The 23845-nt window shown below is 39.6% G+C and overlaps 1 protein-coding gene across 1 annotated transcript in view; it reads right to left on the bottom strand.

Annotated features, from left to right (window-relative positions):
• Positions 1-23845, bottom strand: part of sgcz (sarcoglycan zeta) — a 320919-nt gene that overhangs the window by 83780 nt on the left and 213294 nt on the right. Inside the window, exons 4-5 of the mRNA XM_084711049.1 lie at positions 20273-20395; positions 14757-14829 (exon numbers count right to left, since the gene is read on the bottom strand). Coding sequence (XP_084567175.1) covers positions 14757-14829; positions 20273-20395 — 196 coding nt within the window. The remainder of the gene's footprint in view (positions 1-14756; positions 14830-20272; positions 20396-23845) is intronic.

Genomic DNA, 23845 nt, shown 5'->3' with positions numbered 1-23845 from the left:
TTGATCTTTCACAAGTATCCTGAAGGCAGACGCTGTTTGTATGTTTTTGTTGAAGGCCTACTTGTGGTCTGAATGCAAAATCATTAACTTACAAAGAGTTGCAGACGTCACTCACATTTGATATCAGGCCGTGTTGTAGTCAAGACCACCTCAGCCAAGACCAAGTCAAGAGCAAGACCAGGGTGTATCAAAACCGAGATTAGACCAATACTTTTAGGGGAATTATATTTATCACAAGCAAATACATAACTTCGCTTGCATGCTGGCTGTAAATTTACATACTTCTGTGTATTTTCTTTTGATTTGAAGATGAACCCCTTTTGTGGTTCACGTAGTTTCATTAAATTATAGAAGATTTGTCTGACATCTCCTCCCAGACAGCCACAGCTTCTTCTCCTGTCTTCCAAATTCACTTTTCTTAGAGTGTGTGTGAAGTGGGTGAGGAGGGTGACAGCTCTTAACAGTAACAAAAATATCTTATTAGAGATGACTCAAGTCTTTGGTTGCTTTTGAAGCAGGAAGTTTTCCATCCAGTCACAGTAATGATGTTAACAAATAAATCAAAAAGTGCACAGGCAATTTTGTGATATCCCTGCAGGTGTGAGGTTGAACAGTCTTGACATAAAATCCTGAGTCCTCTTTGTTTGTGGGGTTCTTATGGGTGCTGGAAATCCTTGGAAACCCTTGCATTTTAATATAGTGCAATATTTGAAAAATGCTTGGATTTTGGATAAAAAACTTGAAAATGTTTAAATGACTTTGGTAAAGGTGTCTGAGACTGAGACAAGTAAAAATATGGTCAATTCCAAGACAAGGTCTTCAAAAAGTCCAGGACCGATCTTAAGTACCAGTTATCATGAATTACTTCATTCAGGGAACAAGAGAACTTCATCCTAATTATATAGTTTCCATTCAATCACAGTCATGATGTTAGCGAAATCCTTACAGTTGTGGTTTTGACCAGTCTTGAAATAAAATCCTTTGCCTGAGACCTGGGCAAGACTGCGTAAAACTGCAGTCGAGACCAAGATCAATCTTGAGTACAGCAACACTAGTATCAGGACATAGAATATAGTGATGGAAGAAGCACATTTTCTGTAATTAACTACCTACCAACTGTTATCATTTAATTCTGAAACAAGACACTGGTTAAAGCAACATTCAGAAAAGTTGCAGGTCAAAAATAATGCATTTTTCAGAACACAAAGTTGTGATATTTCTGTCATTCAGTCTTCAATTCATTGGATACAATACTGAATAGATCAAAACAATATATACAATTATATGTATACAACATCTTGACTTATGGTCAAGCTATTGCTGCAAAGTGTCTGCGTATGAAGGAATACTGAGAGGCCAGTTGCAACAATGGTGATATTAACATTAAAGCAAAGGGTGCACTGTATAAACTTTTAAAAATGTAAAAAAGTTGAGAAAAGTCAAAACTTTGGGGCAACTTACTGCAATACATTTTTTGAGTTCTGAGCCCAACTCAAATAAAAGTTCAGAAAAAGTTTGACCAACTCCCAGTCTTTTGTTGAGATAACTTTTTTCTTCATTAGATCAACTTGGATTTTTGAGTATTGAAAAATCCCCAAAAATGTCTTTCAAAATGTGAGTGAATTCATTCAAGTAAAAGTGAATAAAGGTTAATATTTTCAATTAAAACCATTTAATTTTCAGACACCAAAAGAACTAATAACTGAAACTCAAAGATTCAAGTTTAGAAAAGTAAGTTATCTCAACGAAAGATTATAGTTTGTATAGTTATAGTTGTTTATAGTTATAGTTTCAAGACTTAACAGTTGGGCTCAAAACTCAAAAGTCACTCTTGCCATGGTAAACCTTCTGGAAATGTAATTAACTCATGTATAGAGATAAAATAATCAACTGTTGATGCTTTTCTGCTAACTCATAGTCATATCACACAAACCAAAGTTATCATCTTCAATCTGTCTCCTGTTTTGCTTTTTATAAGTCCAGTGAATACCACCATCCTTGTGTTTGGGAAACACTGTCTTCCTAACGCTGCATTCAAACTGTTGTGGTTTTTGTAGTTTAAGTGCTGCCTCAGCCACACGTTGTGCTGATAACTGAAAGCAGTTCTGTTATCACAGCGACTTGCTGGAGTCGCTGCTTCTAAAAGTAAACTGTACAAGCTACAACTAAAAAAAAATATTAAAATGTGCTCCACAAATATCCACAGCCAACTTTTCTACAGCTCCTTCCTCCATTTTCAGCCTGTCGTTGTTGTTGATGTTGTTGTTGTTGTTGTTGACAGCCTATGTATTGTCAATCCCTTCTTCTTTTTTCATGTTATTTATCAGTCACTGTCATGAATGCCTAAGATGTCGAACTGCACTACTTAAAAAGATGCAAGGCACAGCACATTTTTTTTCCAAAGTGACTGCTTTCTGTCTGCCTCTCAGCTGCTCCTCATACACTTTAAAGTGGAAAAGCAGTTTGAGAAAGCAGAATAGTGTGAACATGGCTTACAGTGGCGATCACACCAGAGGCTTTGAAAAGGCACGGCATAGCATTCCTGGAGTGTTCTCTGGAAAGTAGACTGCTGAGCATTTTATTTCTGTGCTACTAGCATAACCCAGTTTTAGCACTGTGTGTTGTGCATTCATGTCCCTTTAGCTTCAGTCACATCTGCTATCCGGCTGCAAGACTCGTGAAGAATTCAAAACGACGCTGATAAAAATCTTCACCACATCCCACTTCTTTTACACTGGACAACATAACACTGACACCCACTAACATCTGGTGTTTGTCTTCAGTGGGAAAAGGTACAATCAGCATTCAGTCCCAGGTCAAATGACTCTGCAGGAGTTTTATTCACATGTGCTGCTTGGTTTCACTCGATTTGACATTTTTGCCACCCCTGCATAAGTTAGTGCCCAAATGGGGCAAATTATGCAGGGGTGGCATGACATAAGTGCATGTGCTTATTAATTTTCCATTCCTAATAACTACTGTAATTACTGACATTACAGTATCCTGTAGATTCTTACATTCCTGTGTTTAATTTTTTTTATTTTTTAAGATACAACACAACAGAGCAGCACCACACAAATGTAATATACAGCACTGATACTTTGTTTTTCTATGTCCTCAAAAAGGAATTTTAGTTTTCCTTCAGACTCTTACATCCCACTATGAAAATAGATTTATTTTTGTGATTTACTATTTATTCATTAATTAGTATTTGTGCATAGTTCTTGTTTTTTGAGTCACATAAGGGAAACTACAACTAAAATCTCATTATATAACAGTGTAAAATGATCAATAAATTAAATTCATTTAAAATCTAGAAAAAGTAAGAGTAAGCCAAATGAAAAACTAATGGTTGAAACTAATGGCATGCCTCTCACTAGGCAGACAGCTAATCATACTTAAGGATAATGGGGTGGCACTTGGGTAGGCCAATCAGATTTAGGCCCCTGGGGCCCCCCTTTGGAAATACTCCTGCATGTATCAGTCCAGCACAGTGGTGTTTGCGGCATGGCGTTTTAAGTCCCTGGAAAACAAGAATGACCTCTGAGCTACAACCAACACGCTGAAAACTGCAGCTTGGCACCTGGGACACTAATGGTAGGAATATTAACAAGCTAATGGCTGTTAGCTTTTCTTTTGCAGTGACGCAATCATTTTAATATCAGAGCTCACCTCTTGATGTGCAAATGTTCCACCAAAACAAGTTCCCCCTCCACACTATTTTACAACAGCATTGTTGCTGCATTCTGGGCTTAGTCCTGCCAGGATGTTTGTGATTGGTTTACACAAATGCAAATGAGGCAGGGCGTTTTTTTATAGCTGAATGTATGTGTGTGAAGCCAGACCTTTCTCCAGTGCTGAGCACTGTGGAGAGAGGTCTGGCTATGTGAGACTAACATCCACATGAAAGTGTGTATTTAAGTCTTTGAGACCACCATTATTTTGTTATTGAAAAGCTTTTATTATGAAGCAGCAAAATCAGGAAATGTTGGTTTTCATCAGCATGGCTCCTATACAGCTGAAAGTGACAGAAAGAGACACTTAACTTCAAACCACAGAGATTTGGTTAGAAGCTGCAAAAGTACTGAAACCTGAACAGACAGTTTTTTTTCTCTGCGCTCTCCTGCACAGACAGGAGTTATGTCTTGGTTTTCTAGTGCGTGTCAGAAAATAAAAAAAAAGGGGCAAACTTGCATATATGTGTTAATTTTGGTGTAAAATGCTAAATGTTTGACACATTACATGACTTCAAGCCTGTTTATTTTTACTTCTACATTGGATCAGTCACACAGACATCAGCAAAATCATTTGCTGGATGGAGTTTTTGGAGGTGCATATACTCTTTTTTATACTATTTTTTAGAACATTATGGAGCTGAATTACAGGACTGGAGTGCTATTTGATTCTTTAAGTACTTGTTCATCACATTCCACATTCCTTCAAGTTTTTGATGGTTTTCCAAAATATAAGTTGACAGGTGTCTGATCCAATCTTTCATTTACTTTAACAGTCTGTTGCATTGTTAATTCTGTCCACAGTATACAATGAAGTCAAATTACTTACTTTAGACTATGTGCAACAGTAAAAATAGTGTATTCAGCCACTGCGGTATGTAAGACTCACATTGACCTATACATGATCTGTTTTGATAGGAATTTATTGACCCGTACTTTATCGTGTAAAGTGTGTACCATCTATCTTTCTTTGTTTCCCTTTTTTCCTCTCTCCCTTGCTCACTGTTAAACTGTAAGATAGATCATTAGCTTTAAATGGACTTCAATCCGCTCATTACATGTCCCATTTACCTTCACTGCATAACGCTCTACTTTTCATAACGAGACAGGAAAAAAAAAGAGGGGGGGGTGGGGGCGGAAAGAAGGAATGCACATGTGGGAAGGTCTAGACAGAATGAGAGCGAGAAAGACAAAAGTGTGTGCGTGAATATGAGAGTTAGTCAACAAGAGAGACTAAGGAAGCGGAGAGATGAGGACAAAGATATCATAAGAAAAAAAAGTCAGATAGAAAGATAGAGTGTTCCAACCAGGAAAGGATTAAAATCTTGGGTGAAAAAAAACAAAACGGAGAACTCGTACTCTACTTTCTTACTGTGTTGATACAATCTCAAATATTAGTGTGAAATATCTATTCATATTGAATATAACTCAATTGAAAACTGGGGGAAAAAAGCATCATGGTGATGAGCACGCCTCAGTCCTTTCCCTGCCATTAAACAGCTAATGACTGACGACAGAGATGGGGAAGTGTTTCAAGCATGTAATCGTCTTTTTATCAGTGTTATTTTTCTATCATTTTCATTAACCCTGCAGCACTATAGGTGACGCAGCGGAGACATGAGTGCAGTGCATGTTAATGAATATGTGAAGATTTCAGTTTATGCGCTTCTTTTCCTGTGTGGGGTCATGCATGGTTCCACTTCATGCGTTTGTGTTAAATTCCATAAACTGCATGTGTTTATGTACTAGGTCATACTAGATGGCACTACTTTTATGCTGTCTTTTCTCACATAGACTTTTAAACTTTAATGTCACCTGAGAGGCAATTCGCTAAGCCCCTCCTACGGACAGCAACTGTCCAATCATAGAGTAGCAACTGTAACTAGGGCGCCACAGGCCTGCCAAGCTTGGCATTTCTCTCCATGCTGAAGAACTGCGCACAAGGCCCTGAGAAGAACAACACTCAGTGTGTCATGGATCTGGAAGGTGGTGTCTTTTTTGTAGTCTTTCATAAATGTAAAACACATGAGCACACATGTGAGTAATAGATTAAACTTTGTGTTTACCTGCTCTAATATAAGCTGTGAGCATTAGCTAACTGATGCTAGCTTAGCAGCTGCAGAAGTCCCACTCTCTGAAGTCTAAGCCAGGTTAGCTTAGCTCTTTTATCTCTTCCTTGGGCAATTGTGGTAGGACTAGTCTGGCTGTAGGACAGTTTCGAGGTCTACTGCACTAATCTAGACCTTGCACTTCCTTTTCCCATGATAATGAGCGCATTTCTGTCTTCTGTCATATACATATATGTGTAATATTTCACTGTCCAACCAATGTTTGCTGGGCTGTAAATTGGCTTTAGCCTCAGTCTTTTAGCATTGATAATATCATTTACACAGCTGTTAAGTAACTTTAAATAATTACGACACTTAAGTATTAAAAAGTCAGCTGGAGACGGACTTCTGTGCTGACTTAAGGGGTTTAAACATTAGCATTAGCTCACATTAGGTCCATGTATCTCCCCAGAATCACAGTGGCTACTTCATCTTCTTTAATTGACTTATTGCCATGGAGAAGTGTTTTTGCCCAGTTGATTTTGATCTTGAGGTGACCAAGAGACAGAGGCTGGAACTCCACTGGGGACAGATGGGACATGCCCAGGCAGACCTCGTCTGCCTTCTCAACCTGCCAGGTCACATACAGGTGGTACATATCAAGCATCTTTCACATATGCACTCAGAACTACACCCTGAGAGTCACGACGGGAAATCATCCGAATGTGCCCTTTCACACATGAGGAGATTGTCTTCAGCAGATGTGTTTACATGTGTTGGAAATACTCCATATGGTTCAGGTAAGGGGTTGTGCCTGCAGAGCATGCAGCAAAAGGACACATCTGTCAGGATGACTGTTTATGTATTTATATCAATACAGAATGACCCAGACAGCACGCCTACGTCTTGCCGACGTCGGCACGATGAATAAAGTTGCATCACTGCGACGTCGCATGGAGAGCGTTTGCTCATTCGGAAGACTTCGCCGAGACAACGTTTGGCCGATGTATCAAAGCTGCACAGCGTAGCCTCTCTACAGCTTCTATGACCTTTATTTATTCAGGTCGAATCATTCTATCAGCAAATATCTCATATCTCATCTTACATGTGATAGGAATATGGTAATATGACAATAAAAAACAATATGCTTGACCATCAAAATAGCTTCCTAATTTAGTGTGTGAATAAAATAAAGAGACACGAACGATTCAAGTTAATGATCATACATTTATTTCGGACTGCATAGTCAAAACAACTCCAGCACAGAAAAGATAACCAAGACAGAACATATAAAAATATACAGGTGGCCGGTGGGGAGACGCACATGGACAGCACGGTCTGGACTGCTGGCAGACTTATGAGCCTGCAAAGGGGAGAAAAAGACAAAACACATGAGCCCAGTTTGTTCAGTTAACTTATACTATACAATACTATACCCATACTTCACAAATAAACACGTACAAATAGACACACCAAGGAAGGAAAACGTCGCTGTGCCTTTTTTCCCGGCCGCTGTCTGACCTTACAGAGCCACCGTAGTTGATAAGAGACCTGTAGTTAATAGTATTAGCCCCTATGCTCTTTAGCTATTAAACGTGTTAAAAAGCACCACAACAAGACCTCCAAATAACCCATGTTTAATACAGTGTCACAAGCAACGCTGTATGAAGCACCAGCAGAAAGCATGACTTGAAAATATGAACTACAAAAAGTTCGCGTGTATTATTTTGCGGGGCGGTCTGACAGCCCCGGCTTGACCGTGGATAGCTGCTGAACTCCGGCCAGTTCTACAGGAGAGGCGGAGGCGGGGGGGACTGGAGGGACATGACAGAAACAACTGGAGTCTGTTGTGTTTTCCACACACCTACGTGAAGTGGATATTAACTTCACTTACAATGTAAACACACCAACAGTAGTCCATAACCATACCGAACTATGAGAAAATGTTACACCAAGTCATATGTACAAATGGAGCAGAGCAGAGCCTCCCTTCATTAGCTGCCAGTTAACTGCTAAAGTTATCTCTGCAGCTGTAAAAACACTGAAGCCCACCAGCTACTAGCTAACAGCTAACGCTAACTAAAGTTACCTGACCCTTTCCCAAATTCAACACTGATTTGTTGTCTAGATGGACACTGTTCACATGCTGGAAAGACTTATGGCTACCTAGCAATGGCTAAATTAAGTTAGAGCTAGATAGTTGATACATTTGCTGGTCAGGTCTAAGCAGCTAACATTTGCTAAGCTAGCTAGCTAGCCTGTTAGGAGTCGGCATCTGGGCTCTTCACCTGTGCTAGCATACCCAGTCAGGGCTTAACAACTTATGTTGCAAAATCCCGATTTATCTTGCTAACCCTGTATGTCATATTTATAAAACAGCTATTTTTTATATATTTACTTTAAGTGAGCTTACCTGAAGACTAGTCCTGGCTGACATGAAGTAGCCTCTCCGTCTCCAAAGCCTGCTCTCAGTTCCGTTGACAGCGGCACCAATTGGATAACGTGCAATGTATCGATCCACAGCCAACCTATCGCCGACTTTGAAATAGCGCGCATAATCATGCCCTCTGGCAAACCATGTCCCTGCTATGGGCCGATGCTTCTCCGATGCATTTACAGACATCAGGAGGAGAATGCCGACGCACGATCTGAGGCCGACGTCGGCGAGACGTATGTGTGCTATCTGGGGAGTCTCTGTGAAGGAAGAGGAGAAGAGTGATAGATGCAGAGATCAGCTGATTCCAGCCTGCCCGCCTACAGGAGCGACACTTGTGGTGCACTGGGATTTGCAGGATGCACACTTTTACTACTCCTGCAGTACTCCTTGGGATAATGTGTAGATAAGTTGCAGTGCATGTGTGAAAGGGCTTGTAGTCTGCTGCGGCCCCATGATTTTCCCACCGGTCTTAACTATTTTTCCTAATTTATTCCTGTAGGTGATTTTGGAGTGTCTGTCCCAGCATACAATACAATAACACAAGATGAGTTTGTGATAAATAATAAGTCCAAGATATTTAGATCAGTCACCATTTCAGTCTCCTCTCCTCTGATTTTAAACAGAGTGGATGGTGGAGCATCATGTTCTGAAATCCAAAATCAGTTTATCATTGATGATACTGGCGACCGCTTTGTGTGTTCCGCCATCAAGCAGTGCTGTCATTAGTAAGGTGGCATGTCATGCTGTGTCTGCTGGTTGTGTTTCGAAGGAAACCCAATATTTGCAAGACTCTTGTGAGATTTTCTCATGGTTTTGGTTAAAATTATCATTCTCGCTAGATCTTTCTCTGCTACACACTGTGCCTGCTGACAGCGACAGCATGGATAATTGGACTGATGACATTAGACAGTGGCCCTCAGTAACTGATGGAGGTAGGTTTTGAATGGTGGTATTAACACTCTTCAAATCTGACACAGCAAATAGATGTTGACTGTGACAACAACCAGAAGTAGATCATGGAATGGAAGCAAAGAAAGAAATGGACCACTTCCGCCACATTTAAGTACTGAAGTAATTCATATGTTAATTCATATGGCATTCAAACATTCAGGTACTATATATTCTTAACCTAGCCATCTAAAAACATAATTAAACTGTGAAGCAAATATTCGACTCCCCTAAAGGAAGGAATACACAGCTGATAACATAACTTAGTTATGCAACATTACTGCGGCATTTTATTCAGACATTTTCAGACGGAGAATTTTAGCAGTATTTTTGATTGGTCAACATCATCCAAACATTTAAAATTTAAATACATTTCATTGGTGTTACTTTTGACACTTCTTGCTTTTAACAGCATGCCGCTCCAAGTATCAGAGTTTGTGTATTTTCCATTCAATTCTTTTCAAAGTTGGTTTGACATTGCTTTTGGAGTAGCCAAGAACTGTACGGGTTCTTTCCGACCTCTTAAACATCATTGTCAAAAGTAACATTACTTAAAATGTAAAGGTAAAAGTAGCATACTGAGGGGAGACGCCACAATGGCAATGGCCTTGAATACTTCTGGTATTTCCCAGGATTTGTGCATGTAGAGTCCAGGATATCAGCTATGACAACACTCTGTGTATAAAATATATAGCAAGGGTCCCAACACACTTCCCTGTGGTGTGCCAAGGTAAAATACACCTCTGACATGATGTTGCCTATCCTTACCCATTGATCACAAACAAAACAGCTCCTAACAATAAAACTAATCCCCACACACTCAACATGCTGGCTTTTAGTCCGACACATGAACAAGCAGGCAACAAACAAGTTTGCATGTTTATGTGGATGCACTTTGTCCTGGTTGAATATGTATAATATTGGTTTTCTCTATCCATATATTCATGCTGTCAAGTTGTGACAGTCTTGTTTGTGATGACAGGGTCAATTCAGGCAAAACCAATGCATTAAGTACTTTTTAACAGCAATAATTCATTTTATGTCACTCCACAATATAAGGTAGAGGTAAATCTGTTCAAACTGATGAAAAATAATAAACAGTCAAACTGGACTTTTGCTGTGAATTGTGAATTTCTAACAGTCACTGGGGTTCTTCCTTTTCTCTTTCTTCACCTGAGGCCTTCACCACGGGTTTCATTGCCTTGCTTATCTGCACTGACCCGTCCATTGACCCAATGTTCTCACTCCTTCCCTCTGTATCTTTCCATCCCCACCTAACCCCACACTTCCCTGTATCACTTCTCAGTTTCCTTCAACTAACTCCCTCCGGTTCTCCCACTCCTAAAAACGCCTCCTCCCCCTCATCTCCTTTGATCCCTCAGCATGAATGAGGTCGTATTTCCTCCACTACCCATTTTGCTTTGCTTTCAACCATTCTATTGTCTCTCTCTGTCCATCTATCTCATACCACTGCATCAAGTAATTTCATTTCTCTCTGTTTCTGAACTGATTTAATGTCTGACACATTCGTCTTTTCTTTTCTTTTTTTCTTCAAAGGTTATTGCTTGGGATTATACAGTGAGAAGAGAAAGGGGAATATTGAGGATAGAGAGAGTTAGAAGACATTTGACAAAGGCCCCAGGCTGGATTCAAACTCAGGATCTGGCAATCAATTTTGGCAATTTAGGATCACTGAGCAACTGGAGCTCCCTTTAGTCTTACTTTACACACCCTCGCTGGACTCTTCACTGAGCACACTACAAACTAAACAAGGGGATGTTTTCCAAAAGAACAGCACAGATGGAAGGAGATAGCCTTAGATGACCTCTAAGACAAACAAGCACTTCATTGAGCTAAATTTCAGCATCAGCTTGAGCAGGCAAATTACGAAATGCAACAAAGTGAAAATAATATTACATTCAACAAAGACTGAGGTGTTTGTAAAAGTGTAGAGACAAACAAACCATTGATGGTGCAACTACCAAGCTTTAAAGTACAAGGTAAGGTAAAGTAAGGTAAGACAGGGTAAGATAAAGGTGAGATAAGATTAAGGTAAGATAAGAGCAAGGTAAGGTAAGTGAAAGATATGGTAATGTAAAGTGAGATAGAGGTAAACAAGGTAAGATAAAGCTAAGTTAAGGTCAGGTAAGGTAAAGTAAGGTATGGTACCATAAGGTAAGGTAAGGAGGTAAGCTATGGTAAGGTAAGATACAGTAAGGTAAGGTATGGCAAGGAAAGGTATGGTAAAGTACCGTGAGGTAAGGTTAGATAAGGAGGTAAGATATTGTAAGGTAAGATATGGTAAGGTAAGGCAAGGTAAGGTACAGTAAGGCAAGGTAATGTAATGTAAGATAAGGCAAGACAAGCTAAGATAAGGAAGGGTAAGGAAAGGTATGGTAAGGTAAGATACGCTATGGTATGGTACGATACGGTACGGTAAGGTATAGCACGATAAGGTAAGGAGGTAAGATACATTAAGGTAAGGTACAGCATGATATGGTACAGTCTGGTAAGGTAAGGTGGTAAGGTAAGGTACAGTACGGTAAGGTATAGCACGATAAGGTAAGGTAAGGAGGTAAGGTACAGTATGATATGGTACAGTATGGTAAGATAAGGAGGTAAGGTAATGTAAGGTACACTACGGTAAGGTATGGCACGATGAGGTAAGGTCAGGAGACAACCTCACCACTAAGCGCCACTAAAGTCTACACACTGCCAATGCAAAACACACAAATGCAACTTTTCTGAGTTAAAAACTGTCCCCATAGTTTGGGTGAACATGTATGGAGAAAACTGTAACATATTTACTTAAATAAATCATAAAATGACCATGATAATCATCAGAGAGAGATTAAGGAAACGAGACAAATTTGAAATGCTTGCTTCAGTTACAGCAAAGCTTCAGCAATGTGTGGTTGTTTGCCTGTTAAATATTAATTAGAGCCAAAGATTTGCTGAATGTTCATGAGTCATAACAAATCATTAACAATCTTGTAAAAGGAGTAGATGTTTATAACATTTTAATAGAGCAATATGTTAATGAGGTTTGAGGAAGTTATTGTCAAATTACAATGTTACTACTTGTCTTGTGCTGCTGCAGCGTTCCTGCAGCCTGCCTGAGCTTGCTCGAGTCTGGGGATGTGGGGGCCGGGGGAGCAACTTGCTTCGCCATAGATCATATATTAAAAGGGGAATTGACTTATTTAATATACAGTCTATGGGCTCACTATTTGGACTGCAGCACTTATTTTCAGAAGAACCACCGTGACATATTGCTCCTTTAAAATTCATATTTCACTCCTGTCTCAGAAGAAAGGAACTGTGGCTACCTTGCACACCCTGAATGCATTCATATTTTTGCTGTATGTCATTATCTGCTGCTAGTGCGACTCTCCCTGCAGAAGTCGGTTCGATTTAATCTACTCTTCTATATACTAACATTCATCCCCTCCTCCTGAACTTTTTTCCCCTCTGTCACCCTCCTCTGCCCTCTGTCTTCTTTTTCTTCAATCTTTTGATTGTCCTCTTAATCACCCCATACCGCAGCCCTGCTTCTCTTCACTCTATCCAGTCAATTATATCTCTTCTTGACACGTTTTTCCCCCCTTGTACAGAGCATTCCACATGTCTTGATTTACACCATGCCTTATCACTTCTTCAGTTTCTGTCTCAATCTAATCCCCTTCCCTGTATCCCTCTCTATTTCTGTTTTTCTCTCTGGTCAAAGGCCAAATGTGGACATGTGAGACATTAGTGCAGCACACGCACCTGAAAGACACCCATGACACACTTCAGGAAAGAGGACAAGACTAAAGCAGAGACAAAGGAAGCAGCAATCTCAGCAGTTGTTATCGGAAGCAACGTTGGATCAGACCAAGCTGAGGAAGCCTGCATTGTGTAAGCGTTGTTATGGAGCCGCCTGTGGTGACAAGTACTCAGTTTCACACTGCCTTTGGTTTCTACCCTATTTGTAAAAATAAAAGGTAAATCACAACTTTCCATCAGTTACCAACTTGAAAAGACCCTGCTCTCATTAGCTCACATCGGTTTCACACAGCATGGTCTGATGCAAACTGTTTTTCACAGAATCCAAAGAACAGCTAAAGAGGTAATAATAATTCCACATGTAAACAGGAGAAAGTGAGCGAATACTCTGCACTACATGTGTTCAAGTGCACGTATCAGCATACAGCTCCATTTTGTAACAGCGTGACCCTTGTACGCCGCAGCCCTGAGGGCTTTTGTTCCCTCTGTCAGGCCTGTCAGGCTGCCAATCACCAGCACACCTCTCTCTGCAGTGAGCTGATTAAAAGTGAGGAGCACTCTGTACCACAGGAATGGCTAGTTAGCCAACTCAGCAACTTAAAGGGACAGCTCACTCCAAAAATCAGAAATACATATTTTTCCTACAGTCATATTTATCCGTCTGGATAGTTCTGGTGTGAGCTGCAGAGTTTCGGAGATATCGGCTGTAGCGGTGTCTGCTTTCTCTTGAATGTAATTGGACTAAATGGCCCATGGTCTATGGTGCTGAAAGTGCTGAAAAATCAATCTGTAAGACTCAACAGCAGTATCTCTTTCCAGAAATCATGGCACGGTTACTAAAGATAATCCACAGACCTTGTTGTGAGCAGTTTTATATAGGAACTATTTTCCTAATGGAAAGAAGGTAATGGGACACACCGGATGGTTTGCTGCCTGAAACCAAGTGGGAAGATGTCCTTAGAAACTTTTTGGAAAAGGACAGGCACTTTGAAAAAACACTTGGCAGGTGATTGGATGAACTACCATGTCAAACATGGACTATTGTCAAACAATCAGATCAAATTCTTGCCTAAGCTGGACTGGAAAAGAGCAAAAATATCTTTTCAATCCAGAAAAGCCTTCAGGCGTCACACTTTGCCCTTCTTTCAATGAAAAAATACTCAGTTCTATAGCAGCATGTATCCTGATTCAGGAGCCAACATTGTTTTCTTGAGATGAGCCTATGAACGTTTCTCACTTTTGTCAGACCTAAAATCACACCCATAGCTGCCAGTAATCCCCTCCAATGATGCTGATTAGCTGCACCACTTTTGGTGCGGACACAGAGCCTGGCAAGATGGATTCTTGTGTGAGCTTGCAAATCAAGCTGTCTTGCAAGGTAAGTTCTACTGCAGAAAGAAAGTAGTTCCTACATGAAACTGCTCACAACAAGGCCTGTGACCAGGTTTTCTTAAGATACACTATTGAGTACCATTTAGTCCCATAATATCGGTGAGAAGGCAGACATCGCTATAGCAGGTATCTCCAAAACTCTGCAGTTCACACCAAAACAATCTAGATAATTGTATTTTGATAAATCTTTTTGATTTTGGGGTGAACTGTTCCTTTAAACTTTCATATAACACATTTTCCCCCTAAATTGTTATTGGTGTTACAATCTTAGTAATTATTCACAAGAACACACAGTTCATAAATATTCTACCACAACTAAAATATTAACAAAAAGAACTTGTAAAGCGAACCAATGTGCCAGACTGCTTGTCTGACGCACACTCACACGAACATGGACACACACATAGTCACAAAATAATTTACAGTACTTACTTTAGGTCCTGGAAGGGTTCTGCTCTCACATGTGACGTCTCTACGGAGTGGCTGAACACCACGCCTTCGTTCCCTGTAGAGAGGGTAAGAGTGGATGAAAGGAAGGAAAAGCAAACATCTTTTGTGTGAAAGCCTGCACAATGTTGCATCATACCTCTGTTCTTGGAGCTGAGACAGGCACTTAAAATGCATGACTGCATGCTCAGATCTTCTGTGTGTCAGGCAAATGAGGTTCAACTGTGACAATATCTCCATTAGCACTGCACTGTATATATTTAGTGGTAACATATAGTACCAATGTTGTGAGTAATGTGGAAATGGGAAGGATGGGGAGCTGGGTGGTGCAAGTATTAGACTTTAACCTTAGAGACAAGGGTTTCTGTCCTGTCTCTCACTGGAATTCTGTGTAATATATTTATTTGTGTGATGTATTTACTGAAATAATCACAAAATGACCATGACATGTCATCAGAAATAAGGAAACATGGTTAGTTGAAATACTTCCTGCTCTGACAACAATGCTACAACAATGCGTTGTCCTCCATAAATATCCACGCCGAGATTGAATTTTATTGTTGTTTGCCCATTTCACATTAATTAGAGTTCAAATTAATGCCGAATGTTTGCCACACCAGTAAGTTTCTGTTGTAAGTTGTTGTAAGAGTTGTCAGAAATCATTAATCCTTTTTATAGAAGGAGCAGATGTGTATAATAGTTAAACTGAGCAATTTGTTAATGGAGTTTGGTATGCAGGATCTGAACTCCAACTCCAGAGTGTATATTTTCAGAGCAGTGGGCTTTTGTTTTCAGGATAACAGGCTTAACTTTACATCGACAGACAATTGTCAGTTATAAACAGCTGATCAATTTAGAGTGGAGGACTCATCAGCTCTTGAATTTGTAAAATTACAATGTTACACTTGTCTTGCACTCCTGCTGCATTCTTGCAGCCTGCCTGAGCTTCCCCAAGTCTGCAACCATAGACTGTATGTTAAATAGGGTTTCAACCTATTCAATGCAGTCTATGGCTCCAACTTGCTGTTTGGACTGGTGTACTTATTTTTGGGTGCACAATTGTTACATATTGCTATTCCTTATGCTCAGTGTTTGTCTTGAACATCTTAATAAAAATGTCACCCAGGTGCCATTACATTGTCCCCCAAAACCTATTTTACTAATGCAAACTTGCATAGTTGCATGCAGTATGAACATAATTGTCCTGTAGAAAATGTTGGCTCTGATATAATGCAGTGTTTAACCCCCCCGTGTGCAGCAAGCACCTCTGCTTCAGCCTGTAGCCCTGAACAGATGCTTGGGGAAAGTGCTGGTCGTGGCTCCTGCTGAAACTGGAGAAAGCACGTTGGACACTCAGCAGTGCCATAAATTTAATACTGCACGAGGCAACTTTGCCCATTGGCAGGCCCACAGATAACAAACGGCAGTTTAAATTGTTGTTTAAAAGTGAAGCAACACATGCCAAGTTTATTTAAAAGAGGACCTGTGGGGTTGGAGGAGGACCACATCTCCAAAAAGGTACAGCTGTACCTGCAAAGGACCTGAACTTTGGAGGGTACTGTCGCATTTGTCAATTGAAACCCTGGTTTATTCCATGGCTCACTGAACATTGTGCAAATGTGAATGTGTGTGCAACTGCCAACAAAAACAAAAAAAGAAAAGAAAGTTCTGTCAACAGCGGTGGAAATGGCATTATGTGTTGCCCGCTTTGATTGTCACTCTATACAATGATGTTTCTCACTTTGTCAACCACAGGCCATGTTTGTTCCAGCTTCTGACCGTGTTACTTTTCTATGTTTAAAATGGTCAGTGTTGCTCCCCTGACCACTCCGCTGTGTACATGAAGTGTTTATCGGCTTGTCATAGCCTGTCAGGTGGCACCTGTCCTGGTGAACCCATGAAGTGTTTTCAAAGCAGAGCCAGTACATTGGAACTGACACAATTCACACTGGATTTATATTTTCACACATGGAAATCAAGCCCGCTAGTATCACACTTGACTTGCTGCCATGGCACCGGCTTACTCTGGCTGATTCTCATCTTCCACATTAGCCATGCAGTCTTTGCCGTGCACCTCTCCTTGCTGCAGAGGGCAGCAGTGTGTGGAGACATTCTTCATCTTAAATTTTTTACAGATCTAAAAAAATATAGAGCAGTAAAGCATGATGAGACGAACTCATGTGTTCATATTTGCATTCTGTTTACCATTCAGCTTCTCTTCTCTCACCTCAATCAATCAACCAATGATGGCAACATTAATTCTGTGGCTCTAATGAACAGTTATTCAGGCCTGTCTTGTATTTATATGGCAGTGGTTCTCAAATAGGGCTCTTTGGGCCTCCAGGGGTCCATACCACTCTGCCACAAGGTCTGTGAAAAGTTGTCAGATCCATTCATTCAAATTATTATTATATTTAAAAAAGTCTATTTATTTTTACAAAAGGATTCATAGTTCAACAAATAATATTTTTTTTTACATTTTAAGTAGTTCATAGATTAAGTTCTAATTTAATCTAAAACTCTTTATATAAAACTTCCTCCCACCAGTCAAGCATGCATCACCTTTAAAGATGGAAACCTGCTCTCTCTAATTCAAGTGACATACATGAGGGGGGTCGCTGGTGTATTTTCTAGATACAGCAATTCACTTTTTTTCAGTTCCGATCCAGTGTCTGAATTTGGATATCTACCTATACAATACCACATACACCAGTGCTCCCCTTTTTTTATTAGTATTATTATTATGTTAACATTAAGATAGATGTCAACCTCTGTGAAACAACAGGAAGGAAGGGCATTTTCCTAAATAAAATTTTAATTGTTATAATATAGACATAGGCTTATCATGACCTATTCTGTGCATTTTTTTGGTACAAGTTTTACAGTTTCATACCAGTAATTACTTTCAATATCTAACAAACATCAATACTAAGATAGTTATTATTGTTGAACAATTACTGGACAATGGTGGGGACAATAATGAAACTAGATTTATCAAAATCAGAGAAGGTGAAACCCCCTTCCCACAGTAATTTTCACCCCGATTATCGGTATTAGTAAAATAGCACGTGGCTGACAGTGAACTTCAGTTAAGTGATGAAAAGTTCTGTGTCAGTTGATGTTAATGTACATTCAGTCAGTTTTCATCATCTGGAAAGCTTGTTTAGTTTGTATAATGTAAATCGTGTAATGGCACCCTTCATCCATTGTGGGATGCTTGGGGATTGGGGACTTACATGTGCAGCTGATTGGCTGAGTCAGTCCTCATTTGCATTATATCCCATGATGCATTGCTGAGAGTTTAAGTTTGCTATTTTATGTTCCAAAATGCAAATGTTACTTACTTTTTAGTATTTGTAATGTGTTTGTTCAAAACACGGCAGTTTATGATGGTGACTTTATGGTGGTAATTGTCATCGATGAATGATGTAGGTCAGTATTGGGTCCTGATGCTGGTACTACCTTGGATCAGTCACAGCTTCAATATTTTTATCTTGTAAGTGGCCTTTGGCTGAGGAAACCTGAGAACTTTTGGTATATGGTATTTTTTATGGTTCACATTAAAAGTCATATTTGTGTAAATTTATATTTTGTGCTTTCCTGAAAAAAAAAGATAATAAACCTACACACATATTTAGGCATACAGTGTACACACACAGTCCACCAAAGAACGTTTTTTCAATCTCATTTCTTAATTTTTCTTTTCATTTCACTTAAATTTCTCTTTTTTCCTCTATAATTATATTCAGCTGGCTTTGTTCATGCCTCTTATTGATCTGTCCCCTTTTCCCTCTCTTTTGAAACAGTCCTTTTAATTAAAATTCAGATAGCAACAAGTCATGACAAGGTCCTTATTATAATTATACGGCAGGCTATGTCAGATATCTGGATGCAAAACTCATTTGAGTTTAGGGGAGCATTCTGGGTTGCAGACAATGAAGCTGTCTCCCTCTGCCTTAGAGAGCTCCTTACCAATTAATCATACTGCAAAAAAAATAAATAAATAAATAAAAATAAAAAAGAAGAAAATAATGAAATATACCTGGTGTTAATGGGGTCCTGTGGAGTTTTCTTGCAAATAAATAAAATGTTTGTTTACATTCAGTGTTATTCCCCAAAATACACTGAGTCTTTTGAGCTCTTATGACTGTGAATGTATTTCCCTCCTCATAAAACTGCAATTTTTAAAAGTGCAAATGTTTACTTTCTAGCACTCTTCTCCATCCCTGCTTTTATTGGTGCACTGGTGTGTTTTAGGTGTTTCTCTCATATTAAAATGGCCAACTTTACAGCAGATATAAACATGTGAGACATATAAACTCTGAGTGACATCATCACAGATGTATAATTTAGTAACCTCAGCTCCGCTCAGCTCCACCCATTTTTGGATTAGCCGTGAGTTAGCTGAGCCAGACACTGCCAAGATTATGATGGTTATGGGTGATATCACGGATGCTCCATTGTCTATTTGTTACACTGTCTATGGTGTGAACATGTGCATACTCGTGTGCATACAAGAGACAAACAAAACAAGACCCCACTCATAGAAAAACTGCTCCATAGCACTAATAGAGGTCAAAAACTAATTTTGTACATTTAGTCAATATTTTGCCACTCCCAGCTCAAATACAACAGCTTGGTCAGTGGCTGCAAACCAAGATGTCACATCAAATTGTGTTTTTTGAAGGGTCAGTCTCATTCATTGTCATTGCCTAGATCTATTAACACATCCATGGATCAGTGTCATCACACACAATTCAGGAACACAGCCTCTTCTTAAGTTGACAGACTTAACCCAAGGCATCTTGGGATTGCCATAGGGCTACCAACATGCTAACAACAACAGCTGTTTTCCATATGGAAAAAAAAAGATAAATAAATAGAGAAGACACTGGGTGTTGGGTCTATCATTTTATTTTCCAACATCTCCAGAAAAATGCTGTAGCTCAAGGTGGGATTACAAAGCTACTGACAGGGATGCGATCTCACCGATACAACACTAGTATTAGCTGAACATTAGCCGCTCCTGCCCAGCTTACACTGGGGCTAAAACCTCCCTTTGGGAAACAACAGACAAGACTATTCTTGTTCCTGAAAAGCTGCATCATTTATTAGCTGACACACCGTAACCTGAACTGTACATTTACTGCCAGACTGACAGCTTACTGCTCTGCTCCACTATCACTCTCACCCTGCATCTTGCTGTCTCTTCATCACTTGCATGCTGCATGTACTTTTCATAACAGAGCTATGCTACACCAGTGATAATCTGCTTCATTAATGTTCAAATTATCATGGCAGCCATAGTAAACAGCCGTCCCGTGGGAATATGTTGTCTTGTCACCAAGGTTTGAAAAAATCCATATTGTCACAACCCTACTTTCACATTAAAGCATAGCGCAAGACGGGCTGACCAAGCTGCCGTATTTTGACGCTTTAGTAATGACAACAGGCTGATACACCATAGAATGTGTTTTGTTGTGCTTTGTGTGTACACCTACCTGTGACTCTTAGTTTCTCTGTGCCGATGCTGATCTCCTCTTCATCCGCAGAGAACAGAACTCTCTCTCCATCTGTACTCCTCACTTCAAACCTCTGACACTGAGCCTCTACCATTTCTGAACCTGAGAAACACAGACAGAGAGACAGAGAGAGGGAGGCTCTGGGTTAAAAATTATAGCAGAATTTTCACACCACATAAAACGTACCATCTGGTAGATGTTTTTTATCTGAAACTTGTTACAGAACCGTTAGTGCGTGAAGATTTAGCTTCAATGACCACAGAGGGATTTGAACTCTCAACCTCAGCGTCTCTAAGTTTTGTCTGATACCAGTCCAGTATCAGCAGAGATATTGGCATGACTTGAATGATCCACGCTGATATGTAATCAGTAGGAACACATCAAAATGTATTTTGTCTGCAGAACAATGTCCCTCTCAGCCTGGATAATCCACAGAACAAGCTGTGCTGGCACTACTTTCCACAGAAGACACAGTCAATATGAAAACTGTTGACAGTGTGCTCTGTGGATGATCCAAAGCAAAGGGGTGACTGTTTCAAATTTTAAAAGCATCTTTCAGCGATTAAGGGGCACACACTGAATTCCATTCACTTCATACATACGGAGGAAAGATCTGAAACACACAAACCACAATCTGCATGGTTAGATACCACCAAAAGTGAGGCATATGTTTTGTAACTTGGATGAAGCAACATTTTTATGAGTTGGTTGTATAAAATAATTTTACAACAGTCATTAAAACTATGAAATATACTTTAAACTACAAGATTGCACTCAGTAGAGAGATGATGAAGCACCTACTGGAATGCCACCATAACTGCTGGATGCAACCAGCAGGGATTTGCAAGTTTCGCCAGCATTAACAAGATCCCCACATGTTGTCCCTAACTGAAACAAGAACACTTGCGGCCCCCTAGTGACTGGTTAAGAAGAGTGAGAAGTCATCTGTCGATGGTCGTATAAAACAGAGAAGTAGAATTACTTAGAATAGAATGACTACCTCACAGCTGTAGGTCTCCACCAACCAGTCAAGTTACACTGTGTAATCCTGTCATAATTAGCATATGAAGTCTTGAGTTATGGCTAAAAATATGTTTGACATTTGACCACCAAAATCTAATCAGTTCATCCAATTGTGCCAAGTATGAAGAAATTCCCTCAAGGCCTTGAGATATGACATTCACAAGAATGGGATGACCTGAAAACATAAAGCCTTTGTACATAGCTGTCACTGGCATGGAGCTGTGAAAAAGTTTTACTGCTGGTTACTGCTACACAGAGATCCAGAGATCCAAAAGATGAATTATAAAGCTGGGATCTCAGAGGTGAAATGTTACAAACAAAACAAAACAGTCAGATAGTACTGCCTTGTGTTCCGAGTTTCTAAAGTCCCTGTAAACCTTGAGAACATTTCCCTTCATGACTTTGCCTCGAGGACAAAAAATATCCTTTGAAGAGAAATTCAGGCTGTGACAAAGCAAAAATACTGCAGAATAAGTTGATGATAGTGCTTTGGATGAATGCCACAGTTTCTAACTTGTGGAAATACTTATTCTAAAAACAATCCCCTACAACATTTCCCTTGTATTTACACATGATGCACAATGTGGTAGATGTGTTTAAACAAGTACATTACATGAACCTTGAGAATGAAGTAGAAAGACTGAAATGAATGAATGACTGAAAAAATATCAGGTTTTCAAAACGCTTCCTCCCTAAAAAAGCAAAACAAAAAAAATGAGATGCTAACTGTGACAATGGCATTAAGGCTGTCTTTCCCCAAAAGCTTGAGTTGGAAATTATTTATTTGATAGTTGGAACCACAAGAAAAGGCAGTGCTTTGGTAACCTGCAGGGAACACTGTGACAAAGAAAAAACACCTGTGCTGGTGTGATTTCTTTTTTTTCCTGTTTAAAAATTTGCCTCCATCTCCCTGAAACTTTTTGGAAACTTAATGAAACCACAATGGTGAAGGGCTCGACAACAAGTGGACATTATTTTGGCTGGCATGCACCTTGTTACACAGCACATACAGAGCAACACTACTGTACCATCCCTCAGGAGACATGTTTTCATCTTGCCCTCAGTGCTGCAGCAAGTAACACATGAAGAAACACCTTAACACTGGTCTAAGCCACTTTGGGTTACAGTTTTCAATGGAAAGCAACTGTTTAAAAAGGTTAAATCTCCAGAATGTGCATAGAAATAGATTTGCTATTATTCCCGTTCCTGGGAGAGTTATGTGGCCATTGTCTTTGACTATCACTTCTTTAATAATAAGAACTGCATTAACATCACCTGTTATTCGCTATCAATTTTTCAGCCCGTCCTCACCAGAAAAATGGCCGTATAGATCTTCTGTGCAAAACAAAAATATTACGACCAATATTTACTTTTATTGTTAGGTGGTGACCACTTGTGACTGCAGTAATTATGAGCAATTAGGTACAGTATAAAGAGCCTGAAAGGTGGTGGAGGCAGGGTAGATGGGTGGGTCAAACAAATACAAAACTTTAACCAAAGAGACTGGGGTTCATGTTCAGTGAAAGCAAAAGTCAACTTTGACTTTTTGATAACAATGATAATTTCCAAAATCTAACAAAATAGATTTGTTGTGGCTTGACAGTGAGGTAGACGAGGGTATTGCGTCACACCAAAAACCAAAAACCATAATATTTTCCAAAACTAATCAAGGTTTTTTGGTGTCTAAATCTAGCCAAATTGTGACATGGTTTACAAAGTTAAACACAGTATGTAAATTCTCTCACACATCAAAACAATAACAAAATATGTAGTTTAAGATGCGGTGAAGTAGGGTGGAATCATGGGATTTCCTAATTTTACTTTTAATTCTTAACTGAATTGACTCAGACTGAAATCATATGTTAAATCACGTGTGTTAAATCACGTGTGCCAACTTCCCTCCTTACTCTGATGTATTGGACCTATCCGGTGTTTTCCCAGGAATTAGCAGGAGTAAGCAGGAAACGCACCCTTGCCTTGAATAATTTTCTCTGTATTTGAACATTGTTGAAAACATTTGGGATAACATAAGTGCGCAATTCAACAAAAAGCATAACATATGTAAGGCTGCCCCCCTAATAGTCGATGTAACTGTTAGTCTGTGCCCAGTGTCTTAGTCAACCATGTTTTGATTTATTTGTTGGTCACAGAGCAATAAAAAAACACCTCAAATTCCATTCGGGAGCTGCACCTTCTTATTAGGCCTGGGGGACTGTTGCAACACAGACCTTTTTTTTCCAATGCACATCTGCTAACTTTGCTGCAGCTGCCATTAGCACTGGTGAACAGCCTCTGTCATCAATGGAGGCCGGTTTGACAGGAAATACAATATCAGGGGATTTAACGTTACAGTGACTCTCACCAGATGTAAGCACACATTTTCCATAGTGTTGTTAAGTCTGCAAGTATTTGTTTTTGTGCAGTTGAAAGTTATGCATTTCCATGTTTAAAATGACAAGAATTATGTTAGGTTATACTGTGTTGAATGAAATGACCAAAATCTAATATCTCCTTGCTGTTTATTTTGAC

This window comes from Lutjanus erythropterus, chromosome 3, assembly GCF_056507025.1.
Source record: "Lutjanus erythropterus isolate fLutEry1 chromosome 3, fLutEry1.hap2, whole genome shotgun sequence".
NCBI classification, from domain to species: domain Eukaryota; kingdom Metazoa; phylum Chordata; class Actinopteri; order Lutjaniformes; family Lutjanidae; genus Lutjanus; species Lutjanus erythropterus.
The sequence above is the reverse complement of the archived record's forward strand: the minus strand, read 5'-3'. Positions and strand labels throughout refer to the sequence as shown.